The 24,870-nt window shown below is 37.7% G+C and overlaps 1 protein-coding gene across 1 annotated transcript in view; it reads right to left on the minus strand.

The window, feature by feature from the left end:
• Positions 1–803: 803 nt before the first annotated feature.
• AGPAT5 (1-acylglycerol-3-phosphate O-acyltransferase 5) overlaps positions 804–24,870 on the minus strand; it is a 48,914-nt gene continuing 24,847 nt past the window's right edge. Inside the window, exons 5-8 of the mRNA XM_030448143.1 lie at positions 24,120–24,210; positions 17,652–17,813; positions 4,558–4,681; positions 804–3,410 (exon numbers count right to left, since the gene is read on the minus strand). Coding sequence (XP_030304003.1) covers positions 3,185–3,410; positions 4,558–4,681; positions 17,652–17,813; positions 24,120–24,210 — 603 coding nt within the window. The 3' untranslated portion in view covers positions 804–3,184. The remainder of the gene's footprint in view (positions 3,411–4,557; positions 4,682–17,651; positions 17,814–24,119; positions 24,211–24,870) is intronic.

Consider the following 24,870-nt stretch of genomic DNA (forward strand, 5'->3'; position numbering starts at 1 on the left):
CAATGGACTGCAGCAGGCTGGAGCCCCTCAGGTGTCCTACTCAGTCATTTCCTCAGTGTAGCATCAGTCAGTGCTTTAGTTTTCTGTCTCACTCCTCTTTTTGTGTTTTCCATTATTTAAGTTAATATTTCCTTACTAGCCCCATCCCTTCCACAAAAACAAACACAGGAGTAACATTGTGGAACTAGCATGTAGTGGTGGTGTTGCTGGCTGTAAAAGGTTTACATATAGTTTATGCATACTAATGCAGCAGTACTTGAGGGAAACTGCTTTTATAAGATGCATGAAAATCAAGACAGCTGAAAAAACAAGTTTTTGAGCATATGGGTCCCTCAGATTTAATATGTCTCTGAGAGTTGGGTGGCATTTGCTACCGAGATAGACTTCATGTATTTATTTGCAACACCTCTTCCCACCCCTGGGTTGGTCCAGCCTGTTTGTCAGGACTGTCTGTGCAGTGACTGTGGTGTGGCAGAGCCTGATTCCTGGCCAGAGCTGTGGTACTGCCAGATTAACAAACATTGCTAAAAGGCAGCAAGTGGTGAAGGTGTTCACAGGCGAAAAGGTACCGAGCAAGGCAACTGAGCTGGTGGTCCTGTGGGTTGGAACAAGCACAAATTGATTCTAATGCATTTTAGCTGCACAGAAAAAAAAAAAGACAAGTTGCTTCCATTGACTCATTCTCACACAAATCCTTCTGTCAAGGACTTAAAACCTCACTCATAGACTTTTCGTAAGCAGTCTCTGTTAATCAAGTTACAAACACAAAAGTGCAGAAAATAATTGAACAAGTAGGCAGGACAGAAAAGTTGAATGAGCGTTGGCTCTTCTTATTTTAATGAAGAAATATTTCAAGTTAATATCAGTGCATATTTAGAAATAGCATGTGATACTCCCAATGCCAAATACATCAGCAAATAACAGTTTCAAAACTTTATAAATTAATGACAAGGAAAAAAATAATTAAGATTAACATAGACAATAAAGTTCAAAATAAACATCCTGTTTGTTGCACTGTGTCAATTATTTTCTTGATACTTAAACAGTAAGAGAAATCCAGTATTTCATGGTAATCAGTCTCTTCAAAATAGCAGTTATTTTTCTACAAATGAATTAAGCAGTTTGCATTTATTTTTGATTTATAATTAAGTGTTATTCTTAGATGTTACAAAGAAATTTAGTTATGTCAGAGTAAAATTTCAGTCTGTGATTTAAAATCACACTAGCATAGGAATGCTGGCTTCTGGTTTACCCACTCAAAGCAGTCAGCTGAGAATAGGAAGAACTACACGTGAGCACATTTGGCTGTTACATAAAATGGCTTTTTTTTTTTGTCTGGTCTCACAGCTTCATAACAATACTGTTTTTCAACACTGTTCCCAGTCATTGTTTTTAAAATGGTTCATCAACATATCCTGAATCAATCACTGATATAAATAACTCCAGTGACAAAATCCATTATGGAAGGACACAGAACTGCAAACTGAAAGTTGTACCAAATGAGTTTAAGGTGGAACTGCAATTATTACTCAATAAAATTCTGTAAAAAAACCCAACAACAATCAAAAAACCAAAAAAACCCCCAACCAACAACAACAACAAAAAAACCCCACACAGTAAATGCAGTATCTTTAACTGGCAATGGTGGAATCTGAAAAACTGAGTTATAATTCTAAGAGACATTTAACTCACGATGGACTCTAACACAAGACAAATTGCACTGAAGCTAAAAAGAGATGCACATTTAAAGCTTGCAAGAGTGATACAAAAATATTCTCTAGATCTTTCATTTTTATATAGGGAGTCCAGTTCCCTAATGGAAGAAGGTAAAGTACATCCTCTTTCCTACTCCATCACTGTACATACAGATTATTCCCTTGATACCAGGAAATGTTGCTTCCCAACTAAAGTATCAGCCATGGGAATTGCAGACTTGCTGGTATTAAGGATGTGTCGCTTTTGCTTTTAGGAGTGTGTTTTCAAGCAGGTGAAATACTGATAGGATAGTGATTTCTTCCACTACCACTCTACTGTGCAAATCACATACGTTGACCCTGTAACTTCAATCCTACTGCGGCCTGCATTGCCTAGAATAATTGGAGAATCTCATGTGAGACTACAGCATGGAGAAGACAGAAGGTTATGAAACACCAGGTTAAATGAGATTAGTGGGAAAAGGCACATGCTTCAGATTTAGCAGGAACATCTGAAGGTTCCTCCTTACCATACCCTTACACTCCTGAAGTTACAGTAATTCCATGCATTACTCAAATGACACAGTTTGCTTCCAGAAAATCGTGAGGTAACAGGAAACTTCTACTCATGGCACGTACACATGAAAGGTCTGAGAGCTCAGCTGGAAGTCTTGAGGTGCTAGGGATAATGCAGATGTGGGTAGGCTACAGTCTGGTTAGGCCAGAAAAAAAAACCTTAAGATGTCATTCATTATACTGCATACATTACTTTTATGCACAGATACAGGGTGCTCAAAATAAGCTGTTTGCTCAGTAAAATTTCATGTTTTGCATATGTCAAATAATCAGCTAATACTGCAATATAGTCAAAAATCATGCACTAGATAAACGGAGCTTCTTCCCCATGAACTGTAGTTCTCAAGAACGTTTTTTTCTGCTTCAGGTAACATCTCATAATTTGCCAGCTTGCATAGTCCCTTTTAAAAAACAGTATTTAGCTAAAACTGAAAAGCAAAATTAAAAAAAAAAAAAAAGTTTTGATTTTAGTTGCGATACAGCTGGGACAGATGCAACTTAACTGCTGCAATGCACCAAAGAGTAATGAAAATTCAACATAAGTATCTGAAGAATAAATATATACCCTAAATTATTATCTGTAAATACATTCACAGGTCCACTTAAGACACCCTTATGCATAACTTCACCAAATCCTCAGACAGAGATGGATGTTAATTCATGGGGAAAGCAATTTATCATACGACTCGGTTTATCTGTCATTATTCTGCAAAGATCAGTAGCAAATTTGAAAATCTACGTTTATTTTCCCCAGACCAACCACACAGAGGCTTAAGTCACAAATTCTATTGTTTCCAATTTTCAATCAATAAGGCTTTTTATTTACATTTTTTCTTACTATAAAGTCAGGAAAAAGTTCGGTGCAATGTGCAAGAAAAGACTGCACATTTCACTGATTGGAGAACAACATCTGCTTACGGTTTAATGCTAACCCACAGGCAGCCAATTAAAGTCCCATATATCCACGTTTTTACATAAAGTTTCCTTCCAGATTCTGTCAGAAGCATACTAGCAGTCAGGCCGCCTAAAAACAGCAAAGATGGCAAAGTTTTCTTGAGGCTCAGTTTGGAATGAACACTTTTCCCAGGGAATTTATTTCTTCTTTTAGAATCCTTTGCATCATAAAACTCTATTAGTAACCTACAAGCAGACAAAAAGAGATGGTCAAAGTCATGCAGTAGTGTAAGAAGTTTGTAAACAGCTTGCTTCATACAGTAACTGCTTCTAATCACAGAGTATTTAACCAATGATTTAATAATACCTGGCAGCTCACCTTGTAAGTTTAAAGCAATCAGTATGCCTTAAGAATATGATGCATTCAAAGTAATGGTGTAATCAAAGTACTGAACCTGAACCCATATGAGAAATAAAAGCAGGTTTTCCAGAGGGATCACTTTTAACTGAAAAGTTGAAAAGAATCTTTTTCATTCAGCATCCAGCAAGAAAAGACCAGAGTACTGGGCAATACTGTAGGACAAAAAAGCACTCAGTTACTCACTGAACACTGAATGCAAGGAGGAATTACCATCAAATAAACCAGTAACAAGGAAAACCTGGACTGGCAAATGAAAACCATCAAATGAAAACCAATGAAAACATGGCAAATGAAACCATCATCTCTCAAACAGTACCAACTCACATGCAGGTGCAAGGCCCCTCAGGATCAGAATCCTTATGATTCTATGATCTGTTGCATATGCTTACTGGTGACCTTATCTAGAAACGCTGGGCAGGGCCAGGCACTTCAAGTCTGCCATGATTCTAAGACAGACAGATAAAACTTGTTTATCTCATTTCCCTAATGAAGGTAGGGATCTCAGAATTACTTTGGTTTTCATCCAGTTGATGTCTCATGGAAGATGCATAAAGATTTTGGCAGAAGAGATTAGATCAAGACCTGCTGCTTTCTGACTCTAATTATGAGACCAGAATCAAAGTCCTTTTGCTTGCTTGCCTACCTCAGGCATCTTACATTCCTGACTGTGCATGACTCAGCTTCAAGAAGATAAATGGAGAATATTCAGATGAATGTGTGTCTTGCCTGAAAGATGGATTCACAGCTCCTCAGTCTAAGGACAGACTAAAGTCCAGGAATCCCAAGCTCCTGAGCAAAAGCTTTACCCACAAGGGTATTACACAAAACATGCACAGGACCACCAACACCACCTCTCGTCAAAGAACACTACAGCTTGCACTGCTGGTAACAAAGAAAACATGGGTACATCTGTTAAAATAAAAGAATGAAGATAGCTTCTTTATGCAGAAAATTCTACATATGGCTACTCACTTATCCTTTATTTCAAAACGCTCATGGAGCCACCTTCTCATGTACATCTGCTCTTCTGGAATGTCCTTCAGTTCAATTCGATCAATGAAAATATGAACTCTTGGGCATTCCTTGCAAAGAAACTCTAAAAAGAGAGCAAAACAACAGGACTCAGTTACAGAAACATTGTAGGGCATTTATTTGTCTAAAATTCACTGAGGATCTGACCTCACACCTCTTACGTGCCTTGGAAGCCTAACTTCAGTTTTCAAAAGCATCCTTTCTGTATGTTCAGACCCTGAGCATTTCCATGAACTTAGAAGCCATCCAGCCTACAAGCTTTAGAAGGGCTGGCCCATCATCATGGCTTCTCAGTAGCATGGGAAGATTGTTCTGAAATGCTCTCTGATACCTGCAAAATGCTGTGCTTGGGAAGATTACCTTTCTACCTCAGCAACAATCAACCTACTCTGTAGTGTGGGACGCAGTAACTTCAATGTCGGCAAGTTACCCAGCCTGCAATTTTGGTAAAAGTTAATAATCCTCCTTCTTATCCTTCTTAAAATCTAAATTTTGTTTGGTCCTGTATCACAAAATCTGAATTACAGTGATTTTCCAAAGCATCTCCAGGAGAAAGTGAGCTTCAGTTTTAAGTCATAGCCTATAATTAAAAAGTGGAATAAAGCAAAAGACTGAGAACAAAAGGCTGCTTTTCATGTTGGATCCTTTGATTTTTCTTGTCATACAGTGTTACAAAGCTCAAGAAAGCCCTATTACAATTTCACCTCCACCATTTCCTCAATTTGCCCCCAGAAAAATCTAACAAGCAAGTGTTAAACTAGTTGCAAACAAAACTCCATTAGTCAAAAAGCCTTGGGGAATTTCTTCTAACAAGTGGTAAAAATGCTGTATTTGGGATGAAAAACCCACCATTATTTGTATAGTAGTATTTTTTTGCATTTATCAGTAACAATGGTTACTGCAGTAAGCATAGCATTCCTGTACAGAGCAATGCATGATGTGGTGATACAAGTCCTTAAGACTCTGGACAATCCTCATCTGAAAAGGGACCAGAAGTGTCTTCCCACAATACAGATGGGTAAGAAATTTAACACAGACTGGGTGGTCCTTTTAGGTTGTTCACATTTTTTTGACAGCAGTGCAAATGTACAGAAGACTTTGACCCCTAACTATCAGGGGTATCGTAAGGAATGACTGTGCAAAATAATTGTCACTGCATGTACATCTTTATTGTTGTCTGCCAAAGCAGATATCCCCCTATTTGTTTTTCTTCTTTACTGGCCTTTGCTGTAAAAACAACCCTCATCATAAACTAGAAATTGCCTTAAAGAATTTTAAAAGCTTGTCCATGCAAATGTGTTTGCATGCTTGTAGAGGGGGAGGGCAGAAGAGATAAAGAGATCAGTAACACCTTGCAGCATTTTGGTGCAGCAATTTGTAAGGTGCTGTGTGCAGTTCTGTCCAGTGCTCTGGCAGAGAAAGCCCTCGGGGAACAGCACTGCAATGTCAAGGGAGCAGCATGGCCCATGCACCATCACCTGAAGGAATGGCTGAGGGCTCAAACCAGAAACATGTCCACCTCTGAGCCATGGAGTAACAAACACAGCTGTCACTAAGAAGTTTCTGGTAAAACCATCTCCAAGCTACAGATCAGAGATGTCAGGCAAGGCAAATATATTGTATTCAGGTTTCTGTGCCAGGTTTTCACTAACCATGAAGAAGTCAGTGTTCATGTATCTGAGAGCTGGTTTTCCTCTTGCTTTTAGTGGGGAAAAAAGGATTTTCCAGGCCTGCTTCTCAGAGGATACTATCCAGGCCACTATATGAAGGTCATTCACTATATGAGCATTTAAAAGCATACTATTAATATTTAAAAATGACAGACGCATATTCCATGTCTTAAATGCTTATAATGCTCCCTGATGTACAAATCCTCTTTTTGAGTGGCATTACCTTTTAAGTGGAACATTCTAAAAATATGCAAAACTGTATTCCAGAAAACAAATGCCTCGAAGCCAGATGATACAGTCTTTTTTTTGTACTAGACTGCTGGAAAAAATATCTATGCTGTACATACTCAGCTACGGCTAACAATCTGGCTTTAGAAGTTATTTAAAACATTTTGTACATTCTATAGTTATTTTTCTTTTGCTTCATAGCTCACAGGTCTTTCTGTATAGGTACAACCAGTTCTTCCCTTATGCTACTTATAACCTTAGTGAGGGAAATTATAAAACAAGCAAAATTCTAAGTAGATGAGCTAGCACTATTAAGTGTAACACCACAGTTATATGCTATTTGGTCATTTAAAGATACCACTAGAGTACATTATCAATCATAAGCTATAGTTAACAAAACAGGAATAAGACAGATGTTTCAAAAAGGCCACTTCCCTCACCAAACTTGAAATGCAGCCACTCTACAAATTTGCTAAGAAACAAAAAAAAACCCATTCACAAATATCTAAGCATTGTTGCTGGTTTTCTATCTTACATCCAAATTCCAACAGCAGTTGACTCTGGTCACCTTTAACCAATCTACACTGATTGCCTGTATGTTAAGATGCTCATTTCCCAGCTTTGAAAATCCCCAAGCCACTCTCCACAGCCAGACCTTCCCTTGCAGTGAGGCTCAGTACAGTCCCACTCAAGTCTGTGGGCTCTGCAGCTGCAGGTGGTCCCCCGGAAAGGATCACGATTCCCACATACTGATCCAAAGCCATTTTATCCAAAGCATGGACATCCAGTACATCTGCAGGTGACATTGTAACACATGTAATCAAGCTAATCAGGGAATCTGACTAGTATTTGAATGATCCAGTTCCTGTCGGGGAATTAGTTAATGCAACTAATCAATTTTTTTGTTGCTACATGAACAATGTCATTGCAATCACCTAAGAACACCACTAGATAACAACAATATCTTGAGAGGTTGTTTTTGAGAAGAAACAGATGGATTTTATCACCACAGCCTCAAAAGGTTTGTGGTGGTCCCACGACCCTTAATTTCACATTAGCTTAACTCCCAAAAGGCTTATGTAATTAAGCTAATAAACAAAATCTTATCAAAGTAATTTATTATGTGCAAATTATATCCAACTACAGGGACATGAGCCCTTAAGGCTGACATCTGACAGGCTTTTCAGATCCTGAAATCTAACCAGAATTTGTTATAATTAACAGCAGGAACAAGCAAGCCTGAACTTCCCTTCAAAAGCAAATCATACATTATAATCAAACATATTGGGGACAGCATTAGTCAATCAAGAACCAAGTATGATTTGCCTTAAATCAACACTAACAACTTGTGTGGGAGCCAAGTGGACTGACTGTCATGTGGGAGACAGTTTCCTAATAAACCTTTCTATCTGGCTAAATAACAGATACAAGCACAGCATGTTTATGATGCTGCTCGTGACCAACCACAGCAGAGGGAAGGAACTGAAAATAATAGTGTGGATTGAGCATTTTTTTTCTTCTTAAACTGACACTGGGACTGTCCTTCTACAGGACAGGATTCACACTAAGAGGACTGAAGGACTCTGCAGAATTCTGATTAATAAGCAGGGTATAACAGCCTCCAGGAAAAGAACCGGATCCACGAAGTTTTTAATTGCTGAGGAATGTTTGGAGAGAGTGTTTTGTTTGCTGGGATTTCCACAAAATTCTACCACTTTTGAACTCCTCAAAGCTGACTAATTCTGTTTTGAATTATCAGTGTTACCAGGGCAAGTGAGGGAAGGAGAGAAGCTCCAAGGCACAGACATACCTGTAACTGAGAAGGGACATACAAATGGCCTCAGACCACCTTCCCCATAACACTGTGACAGAAGTTCATTCCACCACTGCAGATTATTTGTTTTGCCCCTTCAGAAAGTTGTGACTGTGGTGTTACTCTTAAACAGATATCCGAGTTTTCAATTACTAACGAGGTCTATTTTTATATGCACTTTAAATATGACAGCAATAAAGTAGCTCAGATTTCAGCCTCCTGCATCAGCTCTTGTACTGCAATGTAATTATTGCCAAAGTCCTTCAAAATTAAAAAAAGGACAAAGTGAAGCCTGGCATAATCCTCTCCTCTTAAAGAGTCCTCAGTTCTCTCCAGTTTTAACAGATATAATGTGAAACTGAAATCTGAGTAATGTAGTAATGTGTATTTATCCTAAGTAACTGGTATTTCAAATGTGCAAGAACATATCTCTTCAGTAACAGACCAATGCATGTTGTGGTATGTGTAGTTCTACAGGGAAAACCATGATAGCAGAGACATTCCCTGATGAACTGTAGATGCTTTCCTCACTTGTAAAATTTTAATTTAGTCTGGACTTAAGTGTGCAGCTACCAAAGCAGATCGTAAACTATCTCCTTCTCAAAAAAAGAAATTCCATCTCTCCACGTGCATTTCTGTCATACACTAAATTAACCACCCACTGGCAAAAAAAATGTAAATTTAAGTCCTGCATTGTTTCTCATCAAGTTGAGCAGACAGCAAAGTATTTCATGGCTTGCTCTGGCAAAACAAAGCAGTGGTACAGCAAAGTGGCACTAGATGGGAAAGCAAACATCCCTGGTACAGCAAAGGTTGGTTGGATGGGTTAACCCATGGAGGAACAAGCAGGAAGAGATGATGTAGGGAAGCATGGAAGGGATGTTCTGCAGGCTAAATTTAAGTTTGCTTTTTTAGGGTGCACAAAATACCCTGAAAGAAACAGTACAAAAGGAGACAGAGTCCAGTGTTTAAAGAAAACCTCTTGAATACACAACCTCAGAAAAACTTGTATTAGAAATCCAGATAACAGATGTGCAACATTGCAAAAGAAAAGGTCTGTGCGGGTCTGCAACGCACCTGTGTGCCTTAATGGGAAAATTAAGGAGGATACCACTATATTTCCACTTTCTCATCTTTCAGGAATGGAAAGCTTGTCCAAGGAAGGAAGTCATAAGACCAATTACACAAAATGTAAACATAAAATTAAGAGGACTAAAAAGGAACTTGAAAAATGCAAAGGATGTTCTAACGATTTAAAGATTTTTTTAATATATCAAAGCAGTAAACAAGGCACTGATGGGACTGATGGATGACAAGAGTGTGAAAAGCAGCAGCACTCATGGTAAAACTATAAGCCCATGCAAGAGAAGCTCAAGTATGTTTTTCCATCATTCTTTCTTGCTGGAAATGTTTGATTCCTCAAACCATTGCTATTGCTGATAACCCAAAGGAACTAGATCAGTAAGTAAACATACAGAAAGTATTAGACTAAATAAACAAGTCAGATGTCAGAAAGTCACCAAAACCAGTCAGCATTCATCCAAAAGCTCTAAAATGTGGCATTTAGAAACAAAGGAGTGTAACCTATCATCACAAACAGCCATTGTGCCAGAAAAATGGGGAATTTCCCTTCTACAAATGAGAGCTTTAGAGATGATGCCAGGAAATACAAACCAAGGAGTCTTATGTTGCTGGATAAGATAACAGGATAAGATGTCCATGTAATAACATCACCAAGCACAGAGATAGTCACAATCTGTTGGAAATGAGTGGTGTGAATTCTGTGAAGGGAAATCTTGTCTCACCAGTTTGCTGGGTTTTCTACAGAAGTGTCAAGGAGCAGGCAGATAAAGGGGGTTCACTGGACATGATATATTTGAATTTTCATAAAGCCTCTGACAGGGCTCCACACTGAGGGCTGTTAACAAAATTAAGCTGCCTGGGGATTAAAGGAAATTATGGTTTATAGACAGAAAGCTGCTTAAAGGAGAGGAAGCAAATGGAGGGACTTAATGGGCATTTTTTAGGATGGAAAAGCTGCAGTTGGTGTCCTCCTGGGATCCCTGCTGGGACTGGATTTTTCTGTCATGACCAATAGAGATGAAGAAAAGAAGCAAGCAGTAAACCTTACAGTTTTCCACATCTTCTTCAGATGATCCAAATGTCTTTTGGGTAGTCAAATACTGAGAGGACCAAAAGGACCTTGGGAAAGAGTGGCTCAGAAGTTGCCCAGCAGAGAGAGACCAGGGAGTGTTGATTGACAACAGGCTGAGCAGACCCAGCAGTGTATCCAGGTGGCCAAGAGGGCAAACAGCATCCTGGTCTCTAACAGGAACAGTGTGACCAGCCAGACCTGGGAGGTTATCTTCTCCTTATAGTCAGCCTTGGTGAGGCCACACCTTGAGTATGGTGTGCAGTTTGGGGCACCACAGTATAGGAAGGAGGTGCTGGAGAAGGTGCAGAGATGGGTGAGGAGGCTGATTAGGGGTATGGAGAACAGGTCTTGTGAGAAGAGGCTGAGAGAGCTGGGGCTGTTCAGCCTGGAGAAGAGGAGGCTGAAGAGAAACCTTATTGCTCTCTACAACTCCCTGAAAGGAGGGTGTAGTGAGGCAGGTGTTGGCCTCTTCTCCCTACTGACTACCAATAGGACAAGAGGAGTTTAAGTTGCACCAGGGGAGGCTCAGATTGGATATTAGAAAAAAAATTCTTCACCAAAAGAGTGGTGAAGCATTGAAACAGATTGACCAAGAAGGAGTTGCTGTCCTGGGGGTATTTAAAAAATGGGTAGACAGGGTGGTTCAGGAGATGATTTAGTGGTTACGGTGGTGGAGGACAGAAGGTTGAACTTGATGATTTTGAAGGTCCTTTTCAACCATGATGATTCTATAATTCTAAAGAGGGTGGAAATGTGGGAGCTGAGCTACAGAGTAAACAGAGATGGTGACAAATAATGGATACCATGATTACATAATGCTTCGTTTAGAATTACGGTTTGGAAGTTGCTGACCCCTCTCTGAAACCATCCTCTCAACTGCACAACAGCAGCCCCAAATCTCCCCAAATACTGGGCAGCAGCAGTAAGGCCATTGGGAACAGGGCAAAATGAGTTACTTTGCAGACCCATAAAATTAATTTGAATCCACATTTTAAACATTTTGTTCTGGTCTCTGTATCTCGGGGATGTTATAGTGGATTCAGAGAAGGCCACAGAGAAGGCCAATTAAACATCTGCGGAGAGAGAACACCTGTATTGCAAACAAGGAGAGATCTTAAAGGTGGAGATTTTAGTTTGGACAGGCAAAGCAGAGGTAAGGATACCATAGCTTAAAAAAAAACTAAAATCCTAAAGATGGCAGGCAAGCACTATAGCTCAACAAATCCTGGAAATTCAAGGGTAAATAATCACATATGTGTATGTTCCCGAAGATGCAAGGATCTAAAGCATCATTTACAGTTATCATTAGAAATTGGTACATATAGTTTTCTATACTAGTATAAGCACTGGAGAATGGCAGAGTGCCATTATAAGCTGTCTTGCTAAAACCAGATGGTACTTGATGAAGGCCTATAGTACTTGCACATTGTAGTTCACTGAAACAAACTTCCAAGTGGCTTTAATCTATTACTCTCCCAGATGAATTCTGACCTCTGTACTGCTCTGTAACAATTTGTGAATATTGTATGTTGGCCAATTTAATAAGAGGCTTCCTACAGAAGCATAACAGTTTTGATCAGCAGGCTGAAAACAACAGAACCTGGATCAGGTTAGCTCTGTGGATTATATCTAAAGGGCCTCCCACTGCTGGTAACTGAAAAGAAGCAGATTTAGGAGATATTTCTTTCTTCCTTGGAACATTTTTAAAGTTTCAGAAGTGGAAAATAAAGCTGAACAACACAATTAAAATAAGGCAAGAAAAGATAAGGATTGGACCACTTCAAAACAATGCTCTCTCTAGCAAATAAACAGGATCTGTTAAGGAACACTGCCAGTACCGCCAGTATTGATGGTTTTGCCTTTCCTTCAGTCTGTTTTGCTAAACAGAAAACAGTACCACAGAGGAGAAGAAAAGGACTCTGATGCACACACACACACACACACACAAAAAAAAAAGCAAAAAACCCCACAGGCTTTCAAAGTAGCAACATATTTCTGGTGAAACCTGACATTGTGAAGAAATTAAAGTTGTTTTTGTTATCCTCAGGGTTTAGATACCCTTCTGCATCAGGAGTTCCTCAAGCTGTTGTACATAAATGCTGCCTGGGGAATGGAATGCCTCCTCTTAGATGTACATGAGGCCCAGGGTGCAGGGTAATTTTAGGGTAAAATCTTCAGTTTAAAACACTTTCAAAATCCTTTTTGTGTTGCAGAGGTTTTCTGATGACTCTATGCTTCCTGATGGCAAATTCCCTAAGGGAACCTACAAATACCTCCCTCCTGCAGTAGATGCTGCTTGAGAATAACTGAGACACACAAGGTCCTAGTTTACAATCAAAGGAACACAGACACTGGGCTTGAAGGGATGCTGAATGAGTCTATTACCCCTACTGTGGGAGTGTGTGACTAACACACAGACACAGCACCCACAGTTGTTTTGATTTGGTAAAAGGAAAGATCCTTTACACTTGCCTTATCCTTACACTCCACCTTAGGCATCCAATTTTAGTTGCTGGAGACAAGAAACTGGGATACAGGGACTCAAAATGTGGTCATGTCTGTGGCCATTGTTTTGAGATAGGGAAAGAAACAGAGGTATTCAGACTGACCTTAATTTTCTCTGAGTTTTGGAACTTCCTAGAAAAAAATACAGCAAGGTTTACAAACATTCCCATAAACTGTTGCTGCTCTTCTGTGAAATGTTATTTTCCAGCATAAGTACAATTTTAATTGTTACAGTATGAAAATATTTTGCACTTATCCAGACTGCCCTTATCTGCAGAATATTGATGCACATGTCCACATCTGTGCTCAAAGTGCCATTTCAAATAAGTCATATGCAAAATAACAGGGTTTCATGTTACTCATCCTATTTTTAATAGGAAATTACACGGGTTCTAAAATGAAAGATCCAGTCCTATGGAGGACAAGAGAAAGTGTTGTCAGTTAAACTGAGTATTTTACTGACTTTGTGATACCTGGTGTAATCATTATTATAAAGTTGTATTTTAGAATTTTACACAAAAAAGCCCCAGGGTTCTCCTTTAAAGCTGACATGTATGATAGAACATCACAACACTATGCTGCCAATGAGTGTTATGAGAATTCCTCAAAATATTGCAATAGAAAATTTCAATTTGAAATACAAAAAGGTAGCTAAACTTTGCTTGAACAGTTTCAGAATGACAAGTTCTTGATGTGAGATTTACTGTGCATGTTAAAAAGCCATCCCACGCCTGATGCAAATTTCAACAAAGCTGATGCCCAGCCTTAGTTCCAATCCACATTCTTTCTTCAGCTGCTCTACAATTATTGCCTTATACTTCTTAGTATTCTTTCACACAGTAAGAACAAGACAGCTAGCAGAGATCTGAACAGATTATTAGTAATTTCATCACTGTAAACCTTACTTTAGACTGTTTTATATTCTTGTTACTGTTTAACAGTTTATTAATTTTATATTTTTTTCAACATATCTGTAACCATGTGCTTGTTATCATTCCTAAGACTTTGCAAGACAATAGTTGTGATCAAATCTGGGCCACAGTCCAGACAACAACTGGTTTCCATTCTAGTTTTTCTATTGTCTCGAACCTCAATGTCTAACTGGTTCCTAACAGAAGAGCAAACATTTGGAAAAGTGCAATCTCCCCTGGGAAGTTAGGCCAGTCAGACCTCAAATTCTACCAAAGTGGTGTATGGATTTTCAGAAATGCACATATATATACGTGCTTTCAAAGTGTTTGTTCTGCAACTGATATACAGCAGAGTCAATAATTCTCAGGAATTCCTCTGATTTCTTTAAGACCAAGTCTACGTGTACTTGCTATTTTTATTCAGTGTTTATCATTGTCACACGCTGCTATTTCACACACTCTTTCATCTCCAATGGCCAGATAAATACCATCTGGTTATGTTAAAGCTTTCAGGCAGAATAATAAAGATGTAGATATGTACATAATGGTCTTTCGGGTGCAAGAATGACAACAGTTCCCATGTCCCATGAGACCTGCCCCTTAACACGAGGCGAAGCTGGATGTGAACACTTAGGGCATTCATTCAGAAAGCAAAAAAATAGGTTCTCATTCTTTCTTCCCAACCTGTTTTTCACTTTATACTTAATGACAGTGTGGTAAAACAGTATCAACAAATCCAGCACAAGAGCTTCTCCCCCTCCTTTTCCCTTCTAAATAGTTATTCCAGAACTCAGTACTTAAATGTACTTTAGCTGTACTACAGTTCCCATCTGATTATTTGCATCTTACTCCAATGACCACAGATAAATACTGTCTGGCAGCATGGTCCCCCTCCTAAGCAGGATCATCACATTCTCTCATTAATGGTCTGGACAAACCATCTGCAGTAGTGACATGAGAAATCTATGAGAATTGCTATTCTTTGAAAAGGCTGTTAAATGCAGGACAAGCTTTCTCTGCAAACATAACAAGCTACAAACATGCTGGAATGAAAAGGGATGAATAAACAGTAGGAAATTGGTCACAACTGGATGTGAAGCAAGAGCAGAAAGTGACATCCCCATCTAAAGCTAATCTACACTTAATCCCTGTCTAAGCCTAATCAAATCTAATGTCTTCCAAAACAACTTGCAGCTAAAAAGTGCCAGTAAGATATAAAAATGCACCAGTATAAAAAAAAACTTCAATGCATTTGAAAGGTTATGCTATAATAATTTGCCTGTTCTAAAAAGGTACCATGTTGTCAGGTGTGTCTGGCATTCACTGATCTTCTCAAAGCACTAATGCAGAAAGGATGGTGAATTTCTATTTTCCAGGTGCTAGTATACCATGTTTTATTTTAAATCCTGTTGAGCAAGTCAACATTGTGATAGGTTAACCTTGCTGGACTGAAAAAAAATCATGAAAAAAATCCCATTTAGCTAAGGAAGGCTATTCATACTAAGAGTACCATACTACAAAATTTGAAATGCAATTAGGTTTTTTGACAGAATTTTTTTCCTATTAACAGTTCACTAACACAATTTCTTAGGTAAACTCACAGCCACTAAAATGCTCCTATTAACCTGCTCTGTTGCCTACTGGAGACAGCAGCCAAGAGATGACTACATCCCTGGGGAAGCATGGGGTTTTCCAGAAGTAGCACAGGATCTTCTGAGGAATTGCAATTTACGGAACTGCAAGTAAAACACATTTCAAGAAAGACATTGTATCTGTGTGGAATTCACATTTCATTCACATGGGAAATGTCCTACTATGAGAAATACAGTTCTCAAGTAAAGTTGTGTTTATTGGAAGTTTGTTTTCCATGCAATAAATTTCAATTAGAGTTGCTGGACTGAAGAAGACATGTCAACCTTATCTTTTAAAAATTACCAGGATTGCACTGCTATTTTATTCCGATGAGAATGAAAAAAAAAATTCTCATTCAGCAATGACACAAAATATGAAATGCACACATGAAAATGACATTTTATAATGAATTTTTGTACTGTAAAGAGCAATAATGCAAAAAAAAAGAAAAGAAAAAAAGTCAAATGCATAATGATACATAATTAAATTCTTGCATTATGTTTCTGAACAAATAAATTGTTATCTTCTGCACAGAATTGGTGAAATGATCTTGACCTCTTAGAACAGAAATTTTTCTTCTTCCATTTTCTGTTTGGAGGGTCTAAAAGAACTATAACTATGTTCCACAATGTAATTTAAAAAGTGTCCTTAATCTATATAATGTGTATTATATGACATACATATGACTGCCACAATAGAAAGTCTTGGATAGATGTTTCATATTCTATAATGGTAAACAACTCATTGGCTGCACTTCATTCTGTGTTACTGCCTTTAATTTCACCCAAGGCTGAGGCAGTAAGTATCCCAGCTCTACGAGCAGGGTGGCTGAAAGACAGACCTGGACTGCCTACTGTGGAGTCTCCAAAAGGTGGAGTAGCCACCCCAAACCATTTGATTACCACTTAACACTGAACACAACAACCAACAAGGAAATTCAGCTTGTTGGATCCTTCCCCCTTTCCATAACTGTATCATGCTTCATGCAAACTTGAAGGTTCTTATAGGTGAAGAGTCATATAAGGAATTTGAACACTTGCCATCTTATAATTAGGTAATGACATTTTAATAGTTTAATTAACCATGGGGCAGTGAGAATGCAAGGATGACAACGGTTGAAACTGCTTAATAATTAAGTCATTAAACAAGAAATGCTGCAGGGAAGGGGAAACAACTCTATTTGGTTTGGAGGGGGTCTTGAAAATGGTTGTGTGACAGGACAAGAGGGAGGCAGCCAGTATTCAAGGGAGTCTCTTAAGATAGTAATAAAAAAAACCATGCAAAACTGTAAATCATAAAACCCTGTAAAATCAAGTTAAAAATAAAATTGTAAATAAAAAATGTTAAATTATGAAAAGTGTTTTTGATATTTAGCCACAAAAAATGCCTGATGGGAATAAAATGTACATAAAATACAACTATTCTAAGACCAGCAAGTACAACACAAGTGTTAATAGCTTTGTTTCTCATGTATCTTAAAGAATTTTAAACAGGGTGAAAATGTAGAAATAGACAATTCTAGAACTTCTAAGCAACTAGAACCTGCAAAGAGTTCCTATGAACTTCATACTCCTTACACCTAATAATCAAGTGGCATGGCAACAGCCACACTACTAACTTTAGTATCAGAAGGAGTAAGTCCCAGTGAGTTACCTAAGAAGTTCACTGCAGGTCCATCAGCCAACGCTGATCCCTTGCCCATAAGTCTGAACAGCTCTATGAAACTACTGTGGCTTTTTTCCCCTTTGGTATCCATGGTGCAAAAGACTCAAAAGTACCACTTTGGGCCAAATAGCAACAGATGGCTGACTAACACATTAACTACAATGAGACCAAGAGATGATGTCTGGCTCTCTACTGACAGTGCAGGTAAATGAATTATGTAAAAAAAACCCAGCAAACACCTATGTAACACAGCATGAAGAGAGATCTGACAACAATGCCAAAAGGAACATGAAGGTAGCACTCGTGTGCATAATCAGCCTAGTCACTGATGAACAATGCCTTCCCAAGGTGCAGTGAGATGGCTGAAGCACCATGAAGCATTACAAAGCACCCCAAATTAGTTCTGTATATTAATAATTATATGGCTGTAGCATGTCTAATATATACCAACTCACCTGTCATAGATGGTGCCAGTTTTCTTTGCCCTTTGTGGTCCACAGTACCTTCATAAGCCACAGTCACATCATAGACTGCATCCAGATAGTCCTTCATGGTGTCAATGGCTACATGAGTTGCCTTCACGCGTGGTGTTAGCACGTGCTTTAATATAGCAAGTCCTAAAGGGGAAAAAAAGCATAATTACAGTGTAAACTAAACTACAGTCACAAGAACATCATCATGCCAAGGAACTTCAGAATCCCCTTCAAAATCATAAAATGGTTTATTTTTTATCTCAGTTCTCAGCTGACAGAAAGTGTGTGCGTGTGTGTGTGTGTCTGTACACTGCATATGCTCTGCTGAGCACAAGGGCTGCACAACAGAAGAGTCCTTTTTACTGCTCCTGCTCTAGAAGTGTTGAGCAACATTAAAACTTGCTCATAAGTGATGAAACAGCATTTCCAACTAAGATAAAATTAAAAAAAAGAACAAATGAACTGAGAAATACTAAAGGTGCAAAACATTGCCTCCTGAAATTCTGTATCAGAAACAGTTTGGTAGGTGAGGCACTAAAGATATTTTTAAAAGATACTAAAGATAATTTTAATCTCACCTAATAGCTATCTGGCATTTTTCTTCCAAAGTACAAACAAATTTTGTCAACAAACTGAATCCTAATCCTGCCCCCTGATAACAAAAAAGTAGACGTCTTAAACTACATATGCTTAAACACGGTGCTACCACAATGATATCAGAAATTTCAAAGTTTTGTGATTTTGTACTGTAGATTCCAGCTTTCCCTGCTTTTGTTTCCTTCTCCCAGTGACATACCCAAGCAAAGCCACAGACTGGCAAGTCAAGTACACAAGACAATAAGTTTAACAGCACTAAGCAAGTCTTAACAACTTTATTTCATACTGGTGCTTGCTTCTGCTGACCACTTCCACTTAGAACATACTTAAGAATATATAAATACACTGGGCTCAAAAGTACAAACTTTATTCTATTTCCTGAATTTTAATACACAATGACTTTCAAGATGAGAGCAAACAAACAAAGAAAATACCCCAAACCTTTTCATGATCTGAACACAGCATTTCCACACTTATTTCAAAGTGCTTCGAGGAAAAAAAAATTATACAAAAAGTTTTCACTATGTTGCTATAAAATGTATATCTTTCTCAATAAGTATCTGAGAAGCATTGCAACTATTCCTTTCTAGCCTCATTTTTCACTGGCTTACTCTTCTGATTCTTCTTCTAAGAACCATCCATTGCTGCAATTGGTTTCTGATAGATAAAGCAGAAATTTTTTGAAAATGAAGTATCATGGTATTGCTTCTGATATCAGGTTGCAAAAGAATTCGAAATATATTATATGCCCTAATTTTGTTTTGAACATCTTTCTCTTGCTGGGAAGAGCACACTTTGATCCAAAATTATGAAAATACCTACAGAACCTTGTAAGATAATGCTAGTTTCTAAACTGCTCAGATAGTTGAAAATCTCAGTATAAAAAATTATTGATTTCTTAACATTTGCTAAGAATCTCCTCCTCTGAACACAGAGATTAAAGGTTATTTACTAGCACTCCTTCTGAAGTCATTGTTCCAGGCTTTACTGGCAACAGCACTAACTGTCTATGCAAAATGCTATATGGATTATGTAAATATTTTGAAGCATAACATGATGGCAGTGTTTTCTTAGCTTGTGAGCTGCCACATCAAACAGCTAGTTATGTTATGTTTCCAAATGTTTACTCTGTAAATGAAGCACTGAATATTCTAGTGTTGTATCAGCAACCATATTACTGCGGACATTCCACTCAACACAACTCTTGTTGATCCAAATTCTCAAACATACTCTAAAAACACTGCCATTCCTTTCCTGCCCAGCTCCTCTTCCCCTTAGCCAAACTATCACTGCAAGGAAAGAAATGGGAAAACAGGCTTCAGTGAGAAATGAATCTTCTACACAAATGGAGTGCAGTGGGTTAGGTATCTAAGACTATTTGGTGCTGAGATTTATGAATCCATGGCCATTTTGGTGGTGAAGATGGTCAGTATCAATCTGTGAAGTACAACCTAGAGTAAGACCCTACTGCTCCATGTGCTACCAAGGAACTCTTGAAGGTTTAAGTAAAAAAAGAGTATGCCTCCTATTCAAATCAATACAGAAAGTCCATAATCCATTGTTCAGAAACACTCTGATGCATGACAAACATGCAGCAACAACAGTTCAACACATCCTTTTAAATAATCTGTTTCATAAAAAACATAAACCACACATTCTTGCAATTACTTGGTCATCTTTGCTAAAATCAACATAATAGAATTTAAACCCAAGTAGTTACAGTATAGTTACCTTGGCAAGCTGCCTGCATCCAATCCACAAAACAAACTGTCCTTAAACTATTATAATGTTGTGCAATATTAAGTTAGGACTCTCTGTCAAAGCATTTGAGGTCATGAGATTTTATTTTAAATGCCAAAGAAAATGAACTAATATATAATATTCTACCTCGAACTGCTAGAGCTTTGCTCTTCTAAGTTAGTCAACTTTTAAATGATAAACAGACATTAAAAAATATAGGCTGGACTTTATCATCTCAGAGGTTTTTTCCAGCTTCAATAATTATGTGATTCTGTAAATAGGAAAATAATACGAAAATCTGAAAAAAAATGGTGAACAACAGTACTTAAACTATCATCTGTTTATTAGACTAGTAAGAAGCAGAATTACTTCAGAAAGTCTGCAAGAAAACTGAATTAAATAAACAGAAGTTTTAGTCTGGGAAGCAGAAAGGGCAATTAGTAATGCCTACTGAATTGAATTTTTAATCAAAAGAACAAAAGACACCATAGGAAGCATCATTTATCTATCCTCCTAGGGTAAAGCTACATATATGTAATAGCTTAGTACCACTCCCTGGAGAATATCTCTCTTCCTTTCATGCAGGCCAAAACCCATAGAGCTGTTCAGTGCAGACAGGCCACCTACCTCCCACATACACACACACCACATTTTTAAATGAAAACAATAAAAAAATAGCTCTAACTTGAGAATACCCTATCTTAATACATTTGCATTACCACAACAATATCATCAGCAAAAGTTATGTGCTTACTGAAAGTGGATGTCAGAATTAGTTTGAGGTTTTTTCCCTCTATAAAGCAATGTTATTTGATAGTAATAGAAAAGCTGAAAGCACAGTGAGAAACAATTAATTGACTTAAATACCAATTAGATTATCTTTATTTTTCCTTTTGTGTGCGTATGCATATGCAGGAGTGTTGTTAGACTGAAAGCTTTGTAGTCCCTAGGTACTGTTCCCACCAGTTTTCTGGAATGTCTTCAGTGATCAAAGCCTTACTTATTGAAACTAGAGACCAGAGTTAGACTTATAAAGCAATATTATAAAGCACCCATTTGTATGCTGGTATTCCACCGACTCATATAAACAAGACTCAGTGGATTATAATACTTAAAAAATTGCATGCTCTTGTAAAAAATGTTTTCTGTTATCATGAACTAAAGTGCAAGAAATTAAAGTAATTCCCTCAAGAAGAGTATGTAGTAGCTTCTTGCTTTCCTAAACTTAATTTCCTAAGGATGTCTTCTAATAATAAAAATCCGTTCTTCATCCTAATGATATGTCTCCCAAATGCTATCAAAGTATTCCCCCCACTTTTAAGAAACTATTCTCACATCTCATTGTGCACTTTTACATCAGGTTTGCTTACATGTAAGTGTGTGGAAAAAAATATCACCAAATGGGATTTTTGTTAGAGATAGTTTCAAATAACATTTATGGATAACAAATACTTCAAACTACTTTAAAATACAATCTACAGCCAATGTCAAGATCCATAAGATAAACATTTTCAATTAGTTTGGTTGAAATACCTCGGTTTTATATGACCTGTAAAAGCAATTTTGAGATAAGCATATCCTGCACATACAAACATCTTAGAAGAAAGCATGATAATAGTCAAGATAAACTTAGCATTAAAAAACATTTACATTTGCAACTTTCCTGCATAAAAACAAGGGAGCTAATAAATGAATACCTGAAATGTTTGCTTGATTAAATGACCTTTGTTAGAAATTAAACATTATACAAAATTCCATAAATGCCTTTCAACAAGGAAGACTGTTTTGTCTTGGCTCAGGCAGAAGGAAGTCAAGTTAAATTTAACAACTGCCTTGCTCCTTTCTCTTTAAATTTACAAAAGGTAAACAAACATTAGGAGTAGGAGGGTTTGGGGGGGGCTATTTATTTTTGATTTTTAAAATGCCATATCTCCAATTTATAAAATTATTTTATTTATATTGGAGACAGTATCTCTGGTCCTAACATGAAGTTTAATTCTTCTTAAATAACTTTTTTTGAATATTACACTTGTACTATTTTCTCCACTTAAAGTTGCTCACAAACATAGGAAAAAAAATCATTATACAGCTTACATTTCAAGGTATAAACCAAACAAAGTTCCCCTACGTGTCTGTAAAGTCAATGCTGAAGCACTGTGCTCTTTAAAAAACACATTAAGACAACAGGACTAAGTTACCAAATTTCTTTACATCCCCAGGAGGAATGAAGTGAAAATTTTAAACTCTGAGTTACATTCTTATTCCTCTGACTGGCAGAACTACTGGGCATTACTACTTTTCCTAAAACTGTGGGGAATAAGGAGCCTCCAAGATCTTTCAGACAAGGGCACAACTGTGTGGTTTTTAGTTGAGCTCAGAAGTGTCACATAACAGCCCTCGCATGCTTATGAGGAGAGTGGCCAGAGCTCAACCCACACGTGACCAACTGGGAAAGCCTCTGGTCACTGCCCCAGCTTATGGCCAGCAGCCAGGACTGGGGTGGCACTGTGGCTCTGGGTGACCCGGGGAGTCACTGTCATCTCTTGCCAGCAGCCAGGAGGAGCTCCCTGTCCTCACAGCTCCCTGATGTACCCTTATGCCTGGTGGTTCCTAGGTGACAGAACAGTTTGGTGGCAGCTTTCAGTGAGAGCCACCCCTGCTACTCTGGGTGCTTGTGCGAGGGATGCTCGAGGTCAAGCAAGCATCAGCCTTTGCAGGAACGTGCAGGGAAGCAGGGGCCCATGCAGACTGCTTCTCATTCTCTCCATATAAAAAGATGAGTAGATACCAGAGAGCAGTAACAAAACAATTTAGTAATAGAGAAGACCAACTCAAGAGGATACTGCACAAAAATAGGAAATGCTTCTTGTTTAATAAATATTTGTCTTCCGAGTTTTTAGAAGGAGTAACACTTAAAAAATAAAAGGAGACCAATATTGGAGAGAAAAGTGCTGGAAGGAACAAAGAGGGGCTCTGATGGCACAAAAGCAGGTTTTTTTTACTTTTTGCACACTGCAGAGATGTAATTAAGAGGGTTATTAATAAGAACAACAACAACAGGAGCCTTTCCTTTTCTCTGAAAAAGGTTAAGAGAAGAAAAAAAAAAACCCAACCCTATCAAACACTCCCTCTAACCTCTCAAAGAACTGCCAACCTAAATGAAATATTTGACTTTCATTTCTGACAGGAAACTGCAGCAATGAAGAAATACCCTGTGACTTGAGCTCCTCTGCTCATACACGCAACTGAATTCCATCCTTCCCAAGGAGAAGAAAAGCATATATCCTTTTGCACAAGAGCTAACAATACTTAAGAGCTTGATGATATCAACAGGGTGATTCACAGACTTGTGAATTCATTTCAATGTGTCACCCAAATGAATTTACCAGATGTATTTGTTATTCTTTGTTTACCTTCAGAGTGAATTATTTCACTTTTGGTCAACAGGAAAAAACAAAACCAGGAAACATGTTCATTGAACTGTTGGACTTAAAACGTTTACACGTATTGTGCATATGATGTGAGAAAAACTAAAAAGCTTGGGACCCTGAGATTTTTTCCAAGCATTTCTAAAGATGGCTTTAAAGAATTCCGTTTCATCTGTGGTTATAGAGATGATGCCAACCATCAAAATTAGTACAGAATAAAGTATAAAAAAGGAAAGGTTGAGACTGGAAGGTGGGAGAGGAACAAAAAACAAAGACCTTGGCAGTGTTAACAGTAATTAAAACAAAGTGATGGAAAACTTCTCCTTTTAAGGTTAAAAAATATCTATGTCAAATATTCTTCATATCAAGTAACAACCATGTAGGTATTTCTTATCTCCCTGAAAGAAAAGAAGTGTCCACAAATGCAGAGATACAGACAGAAACTAAAGATAGCTGTCTTGAGAATTAATACTCTTACAGCATGAAATGCATGAAATGTCTTTATGTAAGGTACTATCATCTTAACTCTGCAGTAAGATAAGCATTGGCTCATGCTGTTCCAACCCTTAAGCATCAATCAGGCAGGCTTAATAGCTCAGTTGAGATCAGCTTCATACTATATAAAATTTTTATAACATATTTTAACAGTATAACAAAAGAAAAATTAAAAAAATGTTTTCCTTACCTTCCTTTTCAGCAAATGACTGACTATCTGCAATGACTTTTGGTATTTCTGGGTTGTAACGAGTCCCCTCTGGAAAAATCACTAAATACATCTGTGGGATTAGAAAGAAACAAACCAGACAAATTCTTATAATGAATGTAAAGCAAATTCCTTTTACAGAAATCATCACTTAGTAAGTCCACATTAAATTTATTTTACACCATCAATTACTGCAAGGATTAAAAGAAAATTAGAATATTTGAGCTAAAAATTGTTAGCTCTAAGAAACTTAACGTTCGAGGCTCAGATTAATTTTCTTTGAATACACACCATAGAAAGTTGTCCAGGTGATTTAGGAAAGAAGATGGCATGCATCAACAAAAGCTAGCAAGTGGAGCAGCTGATGCCAGTAAGAGCATCAGTTTTGCTCAGTGGGAGTAAGAGGAGATTTTGAAACAACACCCTAATGTCACAGGTGACCTAAATCATGATTTTTTTCTTTAATACTGATCTGGCATGTAGCCTTTCCTAATTGTAAAATATCCATTTAATTCCATTCATAATCAGAAATACTATTAATTGCAATTATGATAGATCAGCTACCCTGTGTGCCTTTATAAATTTCACTGTATTAGAAATTAAATATACGATGAACTTAAAGCCATAGTTTAGCATAATTAGAGCTTTAGTCACATTCCTCTGAGCATGCATGTCTTCAAGGTTAGATTTCCCAAGAAAATTAGGTTGCTTGCATATTCAATAACAATCTTCT

The sequence above is a fragment of the Calypte anna genome, chromosome 3 (genome assembly GCF_003957555.1).
Source record: "Calypte anna isolate BGI_N300 chromosome 3, bCalAnn1_v1.p, whole genome shotgun sequence".
Taxonomy (NCBI): Eukaryota; Metazoa; Chordata; class Aves; order Apodiformes; family Trochilidae; genus Calypte; species Calypte anna.